Source organism: Orbicella faveolata, unplaced genomic scaffold (assembly GCF_042242905.1).
Source record: "Orbicella faveolata isolate gen_17 unplaced genomic scaffold, um_ofav_v1 contig_36, whole genome shotgun sequence".
Lineage (NCBI taxonomy): Eukaryota > Metazoa > Cnidaria > Anthozoa > Scleractinia > Merulinidae > Orbicella > Orbicella faveolata.
Window position 1 is genome coordinate 12,208,147 of NW_028301565.1, and position 15,511 is coordinate 12,223,657.

The 15,511-nt window shown below is 40.1% G+C and overlaps 2 protein-coding genes across 2 annotated transcripts in view; both read right to left on the minus strand.

Annotated features, from left to right (window-relative positions):
• Positions 1–1,432: 1,432 nt before the first annotated feature.
• LOC110064299 (uncharacterized) lies at positions 1,433–5,160 on the minus strand. The gene is made up of 3 exons (XM_020771336.2): positions 4,992–5,160; positions 2,846–3,059; positions 1,433–1,682 (listed from the first exon to the last, which is right to left on the minus strand). Exons 1-3 carry the CDS (start codon positions 5,062–5,064, stop codon positions 1,661–1,663), a joined length of 309 nt encoding a protein of 102 aa, XP_020626995.1. The 5' UTR covers positions 5,065–5,160; the 3' UTR covers positions 1,433–1,660.
• A 1,950-nt stretch (positions 5,161–7,110) lies between these two features.
• Positions 7,111–15,511, minus strand: part of LOC110064296 (uncharacterized) — a 54,536-nt gene continuing 46,135 nt past the window's right edge. The window contains exons 62-74 of the mRNA XM_089274977.1: positions 15,367–15,420; positions 14,792–14,845; positions 14,524–14,541; positions 14,379–14,396; positions 14,066–14,083; positions 13,925–13,942; positions 13,247–13,264; positions 12,199–12,216; positions 11,364–11,607; positions 9,351–9,463; positions 8,494–8,562; positions 8,163–8,372; positions 7,111–7,694 (exon numbers count right to left, since the gene is read on the minus strand). Of these exons, the coding sequence (XP_089131103.1) occupies positions 7,557–7,694; positions 8,163–8,372; positions 8,494–8,562; positions 9,351–9,463; positions 11,364–11,607; positions 12,199–12,216; positions 13,247–13,264; positions 13,925–13,942; positions 14,066–14,083; positions 14,379–14,396; positions 14,524–14,541; positions 14,792–14,845; positions 15,367–15,420 (990 nt within the window). The 3' untranslated portion in view covers positions 7,111–7,556. The remainder of the gene's footprint in view (positions 7,695–8,162; positions 8,373–8,493; positions 8,563–9,350; positions 9,464–11,363; positions 11,608–12,198; positions 12,217–13,246; positions 13,265–13,924; positions 13,943–14,065; positions 14,084–14,378; positions 14,397–14,523; positions 14,542–14,791; positions 14,846–15,366; positions 15,421–15,511) is intronic.

The window sequence follows — 15,511 nt, forward strand, 5'->3', positions numbered from 1 at the left end:
GATCTTTAATTTCTGTGCGACTGCTAACACTTGAAACCAGGTTTATGAGCATCTAATGTGATTAAAGGGTGAGAATGGAAATTTGGCTCCTCATGGGTGTTTCACAGCAATCACGTGTACGCACAGCGGACCTACTTTTACCATTTTTCCTGGGAAGAACCCGAACATAGCAAAGGGAAAATGATTGCAATTAGTTACATTTAGGCATGAAAATGTGTTAAGGTATATTTAGCCTAAGCAGAATAACTTTGTTTCCTGAATGTTCTCTCCAAGGTAATGGAAAGTCTTCAAGACTCTGACTGTGACGGCAGGTTCCACACGTTGATCCATAAACGAGTCAGGTTCCACTTGCCAGACGACAAGCTTGAAAATATGCTCCATAACTTGCCGAAACAACAACAACCAATCAACAAACGAGGCTCGCGCCTGTCATGGCTGCTCAGATTCTCCAGGCGAAGGCCGCTGACTGCCCTTTTTGTCTGTACTGCAGTTGTCGCGGGCTCTGTACCTGGTATGGTATTTCTCGGATTTGTCTTCGTTACTTTTCTTATTTCGTTTGTTGTGTTTGTAATCGCCGAGTCTTCGCTAGTCGGCGCAGGGCTTTTTGCTCTGGTCCTGGTCTTGTCGCTGCCTCTATGCTGTGCTGCAGCCTCAACTGCATGTTTGGTTGCCTGTTGGTGGGCCGTCAGTTATTTACAAGATTCACTTTCTAATATGGCGGAACCAGCCGAAACAGCATTCCATTACTTCGTGGGTCTTTATGTTCCTCGTAGGATAAAAGACGTAATTTACGCATTTTAAAAACGGAAGGAAATTCAACGATCTTTTGTATGGAAGAAAGACACCAAAGTCCTTGAAAGATCTACGATAGTGAAGAACAGTTTCTCAAAACACATCAGAGGCATTTTCTGGTTATTGAACCAAATAAATGCTACGCGGTGGCGTGTTGCGGTTTGCAGATCGTTCCTTGGCTGGCTACAAATCATAGCAGTTGACTTTTAGAACATCACCAAATGAGGAGGATTTTTTCTAAGCTATGGTTGCAAAACAAGATTGCGCGATGTTGCGTGTTGTAACACACTGAACTAAACGCGATGAAGCTCATAGCATTAAAACAGACTGTGAAAAATTGTTCAGGAAACTCAGAAAACAAGCTGAAGGCCAAAACTAAGCTACAAACTGGAGATCTACTATATAACGTTATTTCTGTCGAAGAAAATTTCAAATTTCTAGCAACCTCAATTAAAATTGGTCACTAGAAATTAGTCGTTATCTGTTAGCCGGAACTACCTGTCTTCGGAACAAAAATTATATAGGTATGGTAGACATATGTCAGGGAAAATTTATCCTTACACAGAAATTAGGCAGCAATTCAGGAAGCAATATGAACGAAAAATTATATTTCGAAACAAATAGAAATTCCTCGCACACATTTTTATGATAGCACGGATCGTCTAGTTTATTTCGGATACTTCTGAAAACAATCAACAATTCAAGTTAGTTATCCCCATGCCTCACGTGTTTACTAGTTATCCATTCATTCGTTTACAACATTACATCACTAAAGCGTTTCTTTCTTCGTATTGAAAGTTGTCATCTAAAGTTTAGTTGTATTGATGATGCTGGACCATCATACGTCGAGTCACGTGCTATGGTTTATTCACGGTACAGGTTCTCCTCGGCTGAAACAAAAAACAGGATGATGCAGGTAAGTAATGAACAGAGATATAACAAAAGTACCACCATGTCACTCAGCAGTAAGGTCTAAACCGCGCCTTTTTGTTGGACTGCTTCATTCCAAAAGTCAGAAGAACAAAAACGAATTCAATTTCTCGATCTAAATTTTGAAAGTGACCCGAAAATCCACACTACAGAAACAATGAATAATAAATCATTAATTAAACAAAATGAATGAACCAAGGAAGGCGGGAAGGAAGAAAGGAATGTGTGAACAAGGGACAGGAGAACAGCTGGAGAAGACGTTCAGGGTAATCAGTTGATTTCAAACTAGATTTCTGATTAATTTATCAGCAGAGTTTGAAAATTTCCAATCTAATAAATACTTTCTATCATGTTCTGTCCGTATTGGCGGAATACAATACAACAATGCAACAAATTTATTAACAAGTCAATCTACTAGCTGGCTACAGGCAGGCTACCAACTGAGGACACCAAAGACCTAATGCATGCTCAGATACACGGTATTAAATCTACTTTTGAAAACAATTGGGTTATAACTGGGCGGTGACTCACTAAAATGATTAACATTGACAACTCTATATTTTTCAATGCACGCGAAAGAAAAAGCCGAGCGACGTGAGCGCGAAGCACGTGGGGTGGGGGTGGGGAGGCGAGCGAAGCGAGCCAATTGGTCCCCTCCCCCTACCCTGTTAAGTCTCTCGTTTTGCGTTTGCGTCCAGTTTCCTCGCGATTCTATCCACGTGTTCAACGATCGATTAAAAATACGCGAAAATAAAGGGCTGTGAACAGTCTTAGATTTAAAAGGTTTGTTGGTAATAGCTTCAACTTTACTACCCGGTTGCATGTCCTGGAACCAACTGTTGTAGAGACTGCGAAACTCGAAGGAGATCTTTAATCTCAAAATACAGCTTGTAAACCGCGTTCATAAACCTGCACGAGTTTTCTCTTATCAGAGCCCTTGCAGGTCCTTGTAGAAATGCCGTACAAGGCTACAGTATATATTGGTCTCGTTCTTTTTGGCAAGCTTGTGGACCTCGCCTGCGGCTCGGCCCATAAACTCCACCACCATATACCCAATACGGACCCTCACGATCACGCAAGTTCGATAACACATTTATTGTATCAGAAACTCGTATCTACTTACGCGTAATGTCTACAGTTTGGCCACTGTGTGCCCACGGACGGTGGTTCAGCGGTCCAAGTGCCGTCATCATGACACACGTAACGCTCAGCAGCAAGGAATTCAACGTCATATCCCGGGTCACATGACATGCTACAATAAACGTCCTGACTGTTGGGGACGTCTTCGCATTTAATTTGGCCGTGTGCTGGTGGTGACTGGCCTTGGCATTTCAATTCTGTGTTTAGGAACAAAATTTGTTCACGAACAGCTCTTTATAAGTGTCTATACATTTCATCTTATTCCCTCCCCTTAGTTTCTTTCTTCTTCGGTATTTGCCCGGCTAGTTCCTGAATAGAGATCATTACTGTATTATTGCAAGTACCGGCTGAGCACATACATAAACAATATTTTAAAAACCTAAGACGCAGTTAATTTTTTAGCACTCATAACTTATCATGAATTTAAGAAATTCGAGCAACGTACTCAGAGGTCATTATACCGGAACATAAACAGGATGCTGGATCTCATTAAGCTGACTATGGGGTCCGATTAAATCTGTTCGCAGGAAAGGAAAAATCATCTCTAACGGAAACTTCGTTATGCTTGCCTAGCTTCTTAGTCATATAATCACCGTAATATAACCATGTTTTATTTTGATCAGCCTAAGAACTGCCCCTTGAAATCTGTTTTCGGCACGGTGAAACAACGTCTAGCCATAATTATGAGGTGACCATGCCGCTATTTCACGAAATAGGCCGACAGACTGTCGCTCATTTTGTCTTTTGGTGGTGTAATTGTTTTCAGACGATAGACCACGATAGGATCACACAGATAAATTAAGAGAAGACCACCCAGACTCAAACCAAGACACGAAATAACGAGGAGAAGTCTTGCTGTGAAATTAGCAGCTTAGCAGTTGAAAGAAAGTTATATGCTCAGACACTGGGCGACTGTTTAATATGATCAGGATGTTCCGAAACAATCTAAAGCACCTGCTGATCGCATATTATTTCTTGTTCATCCCCTGTCCCTGTAACCCAAGCAGAGTACGCCCGTCCCCCCCCCCCCCCACCCCCCACATTGGCATGAGAGGTGAACGAAATAAAACCAAAATCAGTTCAAGGCGTGCGACATATTCGACAGTTGCAACACTCCTTTTCCTTCTTCAAACAATGTCTGCAAAGTATTAATCTTCCCTCGAGACCCGCTTGCATGGACTGGACTGGACTTCAGTTGCAAGGACTGGACTCGGACTGATCTCTTAAAACTAACTAAAAGCACAGCGCGAACTACCGATTCCCGCTAACTCGATCTGCGTCTATCGTATCTAACAAAATCAAAATCTCCAACCAAAAGCTAGTTAATGCCATCCATATACAATATAGGACCGACAGCGATCACCGACAGAGTATATGGAGAATTATGATATTATTTTTTACTAATCATTTTTTGACATAAAAGTACAGTCAGATGTTTTCTATATCGAGTGTTTCTTTTTTCTTATCAATGGGTGTCTGTGGTTGCTAGAGGGGGTGTAATGTAATCCTAAAACGTTCCGGTCTGGGTTTGGTGGACACTTCGAACCGTGGCATAAACTCATTGGTTGCGCAAAGCTCGTGGAGTCTTGTCACCGAGGATGAAAAACCTGACCGATAAAAACTACCAAACTAAACTAAAAAAATAGCTAGATGTGAAGAGAGGAAAGGGCAAGATAGCGAGAAGATGTGAGCTGGCCACGATGGCTATCAGCTATATCAAATTAGGTCTGGCATAATGACTTCACATTTTGGAGAAATATTACATGATCCACGAAAACGCATGATCGACGCTGATTGTATACCTTCCTCTTTTCCTCGAAAGGTCCTCATCTGCGCCCCCCCCGTTCCTTCCAGGTCGATTTGCTTGAGGTCCCCCCCGATTCCGGTACTGTACTCTTTTTTACTGTTTGATCAAGAGTAAATGTAGCGCCAAAAATCACTTTACCCATCAATGAGAGCTTAAACAAGAAACAAGAGCTTACGAACAGAAGTTGACTGGCAAATAATCTGAACGTTCAGTCTGCGAGCGAAGAAACGTATTAAGGGCAGTTGTTGAAGTCTCAACGTAACAGAACATTTAAACATGGTGAAAGGGGAGTGACAACAATGAATTAAAGTTATAAACTTACTGCTGAAATCGACGTTAGTCGAGGAACATGTGCCGAACACAATCCCGACAAGAAAAAGGACTTTGAGAAACATTTCCTTCGCTAACGAGTACGCGAGCCACGTAGTTGAGACCAGATCAGGTTTGACTGCGTTGCTGTCGCACCTCACGTAACTTCGTTATTTGACTCCTTGGAGAAATCTGAAACGCCGCAGGAAATAATGTATCACTAAATAAAAATAATTTTAATAGCGGGTAAATCAAACACAACTTATGGATAAGTAAACACTGTGAGAATGGCCGTTGTGAAGTTATATAAATGTGACTGTTTGTTGCACTAAATGTTTATTTACCCGGCTGCAGGTGGATATTTCCGTATTTCACTCTGAAACAGGTAATAAGGATTAGTTTCTCGTCAGTAGGACACCTGATGTCGCCGCTTGACACCTCTTACATTTGGAATAAAATAAAATAAAGAACACCAAAAGAAAAACACCTCTGAGATCAGAAAAAAAATGCTTTCACCGTTCATTTGCATCACAATGGAATTTAACGTGGACGCAAGGCAATTTCGTGCAGAAACAACAAGTGACAACGAATTTCTCCACATCTCTGTATTACACTCTAATGCAAATGGGAAAAGTTAAACATGAAAAGGTCCATTCAATGTCGAAGGTGCAAATTACACGAATATCGAACATTTCAGACACCTGACAGCTGGTATTGCAGAAGAACAAAAGTGGAAGTGCCATTTTATATTACAGTTCTAAATATCTTTTTTGTTTTTGTTCTAGTTTGTTTGTTCATCCTTGTCTTGTTTCGGTTAGTAAGACAAATGAAAACAGCCACCGGAGGCGAAGGAGTCAGACGAGTCAATTTGCTCCTTCAAGTAGGTGCTGATAAATTCAGACATTCCCATCTTTGCTGGTCAGTGTCAGATAAGAAATATTTATCATTCCAACAAAATTAACTTCTCTCACCTGAAAGGATTATGGTGAGGGGTATCTTCATTTTTTTCCATAAATAAAAACACAGGAAACCAAATTGGCTTAATTTGTGTGTCTTTACCTCAGCACAGATTTTTACATTAGACGTTAGGTCCTCCCACGGAGTGCTTTGTGTTTTAATATTCATTAGTACTGTAGGTTCATTCTTGTTTAGTTTCCCCAATTAGTCCGTTAGGGATGAATACTTTGACGTTACCATTAAAGGTTCTTATCTTATCTCCTCATTCATTCTTATTTAAATCCGTACTTTCTACGAAATTGCATCTTAATTTTCGATTTTTGGAGTCTTTTCAGTCTGTTTTATGTTGTTTAGACTGCTCGCGCAGTCTTTATGTAGACCAGCAGTTCAAACACCTAACACGATTGTCCCCCAGGGCAGGGGTAGAGGGGGGGGGGGGGGGGAATTTAGTTCTCAGCATAGATTTCCCTACACCCTTTTGGTATACAATTCAGCTCTTTGAATCTCTACCTTTTACATACATCCAGGCTGAACGAGGTACCCTATAAAATTATATCAGACTACTTGACTCTATAGATGACTTCCGACAGGAGCAGTAGACTCCTGCTTTTACCGTACCGTCGCCCTGACGACCACGCTAGACAACTATAGAGTGTAGACAACTATACCTACTTATATTCCTGGGGATAATTCAAGCTATCAACTAAAATTGGTTAACCTGACTGAAGATACAAACAACTTGCATAGGCTTGCGTTAGAGCTTATTTTCGGCCGGGCGTAGGACCTTGTAACAAAATACTCTCTAAACATATCCGGAAACATAAGACAAAGTAAGTTCTCCCGTTTACGGACCATGACTGAATTCCCTGATCATGTTGTGTCGTAGCCTGATATTTCGCTCTTATGGTGGTTTACCAACAGAAAAATCATCGAATCAAATTAAATACCCACGCCGTCTTTTGATTACTATCGGAAGGCTTATTTGCGTATGGAGGTGGGTTATGGGGGCGAGGTTTAGGGGGTCGGAATTTTACGTTGTTTAGCTCGTTTCTGGTTTAAATACTTACCGCATAGCCGCAAAGCCATGTTAGCGAGTCAAGGGTTAACCAACTCGCACAGGGAAAACTTTATTTATAGTTAAATATGGTTGTAACTAACACAAGCGAAAATCGAGGTCAACAAAATATTACAGAGTTTAATAAATTTATCTAAAACTTTAATAATGGCTCCCGTGGAGGGACTGGGACGAAACTTTTCAATTCCGGTCCTCTCACAGCAACACTTGACCACTACTAGCGTACACGTAAGCGAAACAGAGCAGGAGGGATCTATCGGATGTCATTCTTCAAAACTGCGCCTCCTTTTATTGATATTTTCCCGTGTATCGCCTCTATAGAACATTGATACTAGGTATTGTACACGACTAACACTTTATATCGAGCATTTTCTCCTTCGTTTCAAGGCTTGAACTAAGATTACATTATAATGCGATTTCTCAACAGGAGTAAAGAACTAGTAACAAAACTGATGCACAGACATACAAAACTCACAGGAACATCTAATTTAATAGTTTCGCTTGGGAGTTAATTTAAAGGAAAAGTCATCGAGGTACAAAACAGAGCTAACTAAAACAAATAGGTCCCACTTCAAAACCAAATTCATTTGAACTAAGAAATTCTCCGGGAGCGAAGTCCACTATGGGCATTTGACTGAGATCTTCAGTTTCCACCTGTACAACTGCTTTCCAATCTTTTCGGACCTGAAGGATGCACACACACAAAAAAATAGTTTAGCACGCCTAGACGACAGCACAGCCATTTGCTGATGACGTAAGAGGTAGCTTATGACAGTCAGTTAAAGAAATTAATACTGAAAAAGTTGTATCTTATAATATTGATCACAATTGGATAATTTGTTTTAAGCACGGGCGGGCGGGCTGCCTGGTTAGCTGGATGGCAATCTGTCGGGAGGGGCTAATGGGCGGGCTAACTGAGTGACTGACTGAATGACTAACTGACTGACCGACCGACCGACCGATCAACTGGCCGACTGACTTCAGACTGAGGGACGGACGGACGGACAAACCGGCGGAATGAGGGATCGACCGATCGACCGACCGACGGGTTGATTTCAATGATTTCGGACTTCTCCCCAGCATGTTACTGATCACGTACACTGGAAATATCTCCTTTTGGCTCGATTCTTTTACATGATGAAATGTTCATACCTGCGTAATCTTGACATTTGGATCACTTTTCATGAATGATAAGACACCGTCATTAGCTCCTTGGAGTCTGATGGCTTTTTCTAACGCGTTGCTCTTGCTGTCAAAGCATCCTCTAGATCCTTTACAAGTCATGTTGAACGTTTGTGTTGCTTTCTCGCTCAACAGTCGCAGGAAATTCAGTTGTGTTTTTCCAACACCCGTGTACGAAATCTGAAAAACAAGTAAATGTATATCACTTTCACTTACTGATTTTCCCAACCGAATGATACTGGACTTTTTTCACCATGTGCTCATTAAGAAAAATAAACACGAACAAAGGAAACGATTGCACCTCATAACCATCTTCGTATTCGCTGAACCATTCCGATCCAGAGAGCTTCTTCCACTTTTTGTTCGCAGCCTATTCAATACCAATAGGAAAACAAAACATTTAACACACATGGCTATGGGAATTTACGACAAGGAGAAAACAGAAGATACCACTCGATAGCAATCCCCTTAGTGCTGGGTAACAGGCTATCTAGTTTCCGATGTAACTTTGACTGAATTGTTGTTTCGGTTTATTTAAGGGGTGATGTAATCCTCAACTCTTTCTCCCCCTGAAGGGCTGACTTGTTCAAAGCCCGATTAAGCTAACTCAGAATTAGCAAGAATTTTGATTACAGGTTTGTAACTTTTCGGTGAGGTTTTCTGTTTATATTGTTTGGCCTTAAGTTTTGAGCTTGGGTAAGCTCAAACGGAGCAGCTCAAACTACACTAAACATAAGCAGTGCAAAACATTTTTGTACAAGAAAATTAATACTTCGGTAAACTTTTAATCTTGGGTTAGTGGTCACCAGAATTCGAACAACCCGGCCCTGGGTGTTAAGCATGAGTTAGCACACCATCAATGCGAGGTTCGAAAGCACGAAAGTTTGCAATGAGAAGCAAGTATTTTCTGTTTTAAAAAGGGAGTAACAGACTACTTAACTTCGAGAAATGACTATTTCAGTTATTGTTGATACTTTTACCCCGAACGTTTTTGGTGTTTTGGCAACTTTTTTTCTTATTGTGTAGTATTTTATCTAGTTTTTGTATTACTCTGGGCCGTAAAAATGTAACGAATAAAGATATAAAGATATAAATAAATAAATAAATAAATAAATATATATATAAATAAATAAATAAAAACAAAGGAGATGTACGCACCTTTTTCGTGTCTTTATCAGGATAGATACAGGTTTGTCCGCCTGCAGTAAAGTTGCAGAACACTTCAATCGCATCTCCATTACAGCCGTGGTTAGGATCGATCCAGTATCGACCTGAAACGGAAATACAAAATGTGTTAATTTCACACTAGTGGACAAGATTGAATGTTGACTGTAACAAAAGAGACCCATCCAAGGCGGAAGAGTCTATCTGACGATCACCGACAACCCATTCTAGTTCAGAAGCATTTTCAGGGATTCTGCTAATTCTTGTTTCCCTCATGGCTCCCTGAAAAAACTAGTGAGACAATCTCAGATAGTGCAGAGCGCAATTGATAGCTCTGGCACGGTAGTCCCATAAGTACTCACCCCTGTTCGGTTCACTTCCGGTTTGTGTCTACCTTGGCCGTCTGCTAGGGCTTTTCCCCTTTGCAGTGTGTATGTTTCAAGGTTGTATTTTCATTCAAGGTCCAAACATTACGCACAAATTAATTACTACTGGTGGCTTATTTTGATTTTCGTTCATTTTAAATTCAATAATACGTTAAAGCAGCAAACGTGACAATTTAGCTCTTCACGCCAACTTTGTAACTTGATACTTTTGTTTTCCTCGCAAAGGCATGTAATATGAAACCCTTGTTTTCTCCAAAACATACGGAAGATGTCCTCATTTTTTGGAGGTAAATGAAAGAAAGTTAAATATCTGATGTAGTGATGAAGAAACGGAACAGAAACAATGTTGTTTTACTAAAAATGCAAATTTTTACCGATGAACAAGAACTAATTTAATTATCAGATAGTCACGAATACCACTTTCTTTTTCTGTTGCCACCCTTGTTGTTAACAATAAAACAATTAAAAATTAACACAAAACGATATTGATGGCTGAGAAGCATTTCAACGAAAAGTATTGAAGATAAACAGCACTACTTGGCCGATATGAATGAGTCTCCTCAAAGACTGATTAAATTAATTTGCGCTTTCATTAGGTGCCACGGAGTCTGCAGCAATATTTGAGCATTTTCCTGGTTTCTTTTGTTACAAATTTACAATTTGGGGAGTATTAAAGCCACTAACTTGGGAACTTTTTGGTCTCTCTTACAGACACAATTAAGGCAAGAAATAAACAAGCCGCTAAGGAGAAGCAATACATTAGAACCCTGACAAGCACACTATTATGGATTGAAAACAGCTGATGATATTTGTTGAACCGACCTTTGTGTAGTTCTAAAAGCTACGCAGCCACAGTAATGTTTCACTTTTGCAATAAAAAGGGACAATTGGCGCTACCTGAAAAATAACTGCCGTCCTTGGTCACATGACATGACATAAAATACTGCATGGAAAGATAGTGTATGACACTAACGATGCTAGAACGCACGCGTCTTACATGTTGAGTTTCACCATAAGGAAAACTACTCAACATTTGTGCGTGATTCCGTATGCAATGTATCCTTCACCTAATATAGAAGCCATGAACGCTAACTAATCTACGCATGCGTTTAGAGCAAATTAGTTTTGTCTAAGGAGAATGGTACCACAAGGAGAGCAAGGGGTTACCTGAAACATATATTTAGCTTTGCGATGTTCAAACCTAAGTGACGGCGATGGGATGTGTTTTACGTAGAGTACACATTTACCTTTCCCACCTCACCCCCACTACTTCCTTGCCTCTAGACTAATTAATTCATTGAGATTAAGTAATTAAACAAACATTAAAGTTTACACCTTAGCGCCATAGGGCCTTAGTTACTTAGCGGCAGGCAGCTCCCATAACCATCCCAATAGTGCACTCTGCACTAAAAAGAGCCCTTTCCAATGCCCAGAAGGAAGAAAAAACTGAATAAGGAAGAAGAAACGAAATTCCTTCACGGATTGTCAAACCCAAACCACAGCTGTCCAAGAATCAAGGCCTGGCCACTGAGAAAAGAAGCCCTGAAAAGACGTAACAACGCCGGGGAACACATCGTTCATTTGTCGAACACCACGATATAAAGCCATCAGAACCGCCTACCATCTTTTAGGTCTCCACGACACATGTGTAAATCTTTACAACTTCTAGCAGGGTTCGTTTGTGTTCCACTTGGTCGTTTAATACTCTCAATTTCATCCTTGAGTGACTGTATGAGTCCTTGAGACTCTGATACGCCCGCAGCTGATGAATCCACCGATCGTCGTTTCCTTTTTGTTTCACCTTTGTCGGCGCCAACTTCTATTCCACCAGGAGCAACCAAGTAGCCACTACCTATGAACGAGGCCTGTCATAAAATAAGAAACCTAACGTTAAAGAAGAACGTGTGTAAAGCATTTCCTTCATAACAGAGGTAGTTTTTGAATGACATTTGTTTGCTACGTTCAATTGGTTAAAAATATTGACCTTTGTACTCTAACCAATCAGAGAGAAGGTGAAATTTGTTCAGCCAATCAAACGGATGTACTCTAACCAACCAGAGAGATGATATTTGTTCAGCCAACCAAATGGATGTACTCTAATCAATCAGAGAGATGACATTTGTTCCGCCAGTCAAATGGATGTACTTTAACCAATATTCAGAGAGAAGGTGACAATGGTTCAGCCAATCAAATTGAAGCGAAAACAAACCGTTGGCTTCCCACACCTGCCACCAACTACACGTTTTTGCTTTGAGTTTTCAACTGGTTTATTACGCCTTTCTTCAGTGACCGTTATGGTTAGTTCTGTGATAGGCATGGTTTTGGTTTAAAGTTCTTCTAGGCGATCTTAAATGGTAAATTAATCCTTACTTTTTATCTAGTTTGAGACAAAAAAGAATATTTTGTAATCAGCTATTGAAAAAACTAGAGATTAACACACAAACTCTTTTACTTACGATGTCTGCAGGCGGTCCCTGAAACACAATTATTGCAAACATTTTAAAATCAAGACAAATGAGAACAGATAAAATTGACTGACATTTTAAAACATTTACATGTACGTGATGTAGTTGCATGTTTCGTAGTGCACTAAAACAGATCTAACATGCTTTCATCGTTGAGTGTAGTGAAAAGCAGAAAGCGCACGAACAAGCAGAAAGTTATGAAGTCAGCTTGCCTTTATCAGGATACACCTTGTTACCTAGCAGCATCCCAGCAGAAAACCGCTAGTCGATGAATAATTGGAGCATCAGATCAAATCAGGATTTGGTAAAATAAAGCGCACGTGTTTCTTCGAAATAATATTTCAACATTCCGCAAAGAAACAACAAAGAAAAAGCAAGCGTGGCGGACCAAAGAACAAGTGGAGAAGGTCATGTCAAAGACTTTCCGATTTGCTAAGGACCGTTATGACTGGCGTAAAACTGTGGATGGCTCATGTTTCACAGAGAAGACACGGTGAATCAGAGGCAGGGGCACGTGAGTCTTCCAAGTTTTTTTTTTTAAATATGGAACCACGTAATGAAGAAGAAACGTCAAGTGTCATAAATAAGGCCCAGGTGAAACGTCGAACTTCACATGAGACGAACTAAATTGTAATTTGAGTCGATACAAACAGTAAAAGCTCGACCGTTGGGTCAAATGTCGAACTCAATTCGAATTTAGATCGACCAACACGTTCTATCCGTCTCTTTCAAACGGACGAACTCATTTGAGTCAAACGTCGAACTTATCGTGAACTTAATTCACTCAGTTTAGTTCGTCTCATGTGAAGGTCGACGTTTGACCTGGGTCTTAGAGTCTACTTGACGTGCAAATTTGATCCCCGTCAAAGCCCCGAATCAAGGCCAGCGCAAGCCAGCTCAAGTCATCACGAGTGCATGTACGAGACACGCAAACGGAATCGCAAAAAGGTGAAAAATTTATCCCCACACTTACACTATGTTACGTTTCTCTTTAAACAACACAAAATACAAGAACAACACATAGCAACTTCATTCTTACCGGCGGTCCAGGTGGTCCCTGAAGGAATAAAAAAAGAGTTACAAGAAAAGAAACGATTCAAATTCAAACAAAAAATGTACAGCGTTCCTCTTAACGACTTAAGAGTTCTACTCCCTCTTATTACTAACAAACACTAAAAGAAGTCACTTTCTGGGCAAAAATTGTTAATACCGAATAAGAATTACGGTATTAGACTTTTAAGAGCTAAAAGAACAATTTGTCAACTTTCAACACGGTCGGAGTCAAGGTTCAAATAATTGCGGGTCGTTCGTTTAAATTTAACACAGCAGATAGATAGAGCAGTTTTCAATTGAGTCTCGTCAAGTCATAACAAAGGAATTACTGCAAGCGTAAACATTTAACTCAAGGAACCAATAAACAATCGAAGCACATGCACGTGACCGATGCTAAGCGCACGTAAACATACGTGACCACACGTTTCGCATCTAATTGGTTGAGTTGGGTTTTTTAAACCAAACACAGAACGTAGTGAAGCAATACTGAAACAGTTATGAATTACTATCGACACTACTTTAAATAGCTCTCGGTTACGTTATTGATTCCAGGTTGATAATTATTTGAAATGTCAGTGGCAGTACCAGTTGTCAGTACACTGCTTGATTTAGAATGTTATCAACAATTTCGACCAAAGAAGCAATTTAACCAAGTCTCACTCACCGGTTGTCCTTGGTCACCCTTGAAAGAAAGTAGGAATTGTCGAAGTTAGACGTACATAAATAAACAAACAAATAATCAGTTCAATGAGCCAGTTTACTAAGCGCAAAATAACTGATTGTTAAAAGCTTTTTCCGCACTTACCCTCTCTCCTTGTGGTCCCTGAAGAAAGAGAAGAAAATTTAATAAAATAAGGGAATGTTTTCATGTTGAAATAAATAAACCAAACCCTGTTACAACGATTTGAGGAGGACAGCTACTTCTTTACTTTTGTTTTCTCATAAAAAGAGGAACGTTACAAAGCCGATAGAAAAAAAACATATCAAAGGATCAGTGTCAACAACTTTGTTTTTACTGACTGAAATAACTGAATTGAGATGAATATTGAGGAATACAATGCCAGTCTGCGTTCATTGACACTTTGTTACATTGACGAAAGCGGTCAAAATTAACTTACCCTATCACCTTTGGCTCCCTGTTATGACAAAAGGCAAAAAGAAAAACGTCAGCCGTTAAAAGATAGTTTTCACGGAAAAGTAGTAACAAAAAGAAAGTTACGTGAACAGGAGGATATAGAGAACTAATAGCAAATGACATCAAACCTGCAAACCAGATCTTCCCTACAAACAAAACGAACAGAAAAAGTTTACAGTTAGCTACCTTTGTTTAGTTCTAAAAAGTTACTAAAATAACTACAGCAAAGCAAATGTTGTTTTGACGTACATTCTCCCCGCAATACAGAATAGACAGTTATGATTATTCTTACTGTCCTGTATGTTTCTGTGTGACAGGTAAGCGTTCTTTTCGTTTGAATTCTGAACTGGCAAACCACGTTGTGAACTGAAGTTCTGGCTAAGGCGTACAACTCACCCTAGGCCCCAGCGGTCCAGGTGGTCCGGAAGGCCCATCAGGCCCGTCCTCGCCCTGGGACAGAATGAGAAGCCATTAAACAGGAGACCAAGTAGGTGGAACACATTGAATGATTTGCTTCTAGTATCAGGAAGAAACTCTTGAACTTATGAACCCTACAATATAGTCTGTGACTATTTTATATGAATGTTTACGAGCAGTACATCTAAGTGGTACTGTTTCTACGCTATAAGTGGTTTTAACTTGTAAGTCCACGGATAAACTCTCGTGTGAGCAGAACTATTGAGCAGAACTTTCGTGTGTTGTACAACCTCAATTAAACTTTTAAGTCTATGAATGAACTCCAATTTGTATCCACTAAAAAGAGAGCTTTCTTTCGAACGGTGCCAGAAACTAATGAGGGGTTATTCAACCCTTATTACGGCTTTCTGGCGACACATTGCTGTGAATGTGGAGCCTTACACCAACTTACTACACTAGCACAGACTGCTTCTTCCAACCTACATCCTTAACATTCACTTAAAAAAGTCCAAAAGCTACGTTGTGTGGAGAATTAACGGCATTTTGATACTAACTCTGTCGCCTTTCGGTCCAGGGAATCCACGCGGCCCGGCAGGGCCTGGGTCACCCTAGAAAAAAAAGATAGTTGAAACAAAAATCATACATTAATAACTGGAGACATCACAAATATAGTGTTCAGCGGATTTAAGAAAACATTGA

What these genes read in the sequence shown, in the direction of transcription:
- LOC110064299 (XM_020771336.2), bottom strand. Translation starts at nt 5,064, where the DNA reads ATGTTTCTCAAAGTCCTTTTTCTTGTCGGGATTGTGTTCGGCACATGT. An exon ending in GACTAACGTCGATTTCAGCA is followed by an intron (nt 3,060 to 4,991) that starts GTAAGTTTATAA and finishes TCCTAAACACAG; the next exon opens with AATTGAAATGCCAAGGCCAG. An exon ending in CCAAACTGTAGACATTACGC is followed by an intron (nt 1,683 to 2,845) that starts GTAAGTAGATAC and finishes TTTTTGTTTCAG; the next exon opens with CCGAGGAGAACCTGTACCGT.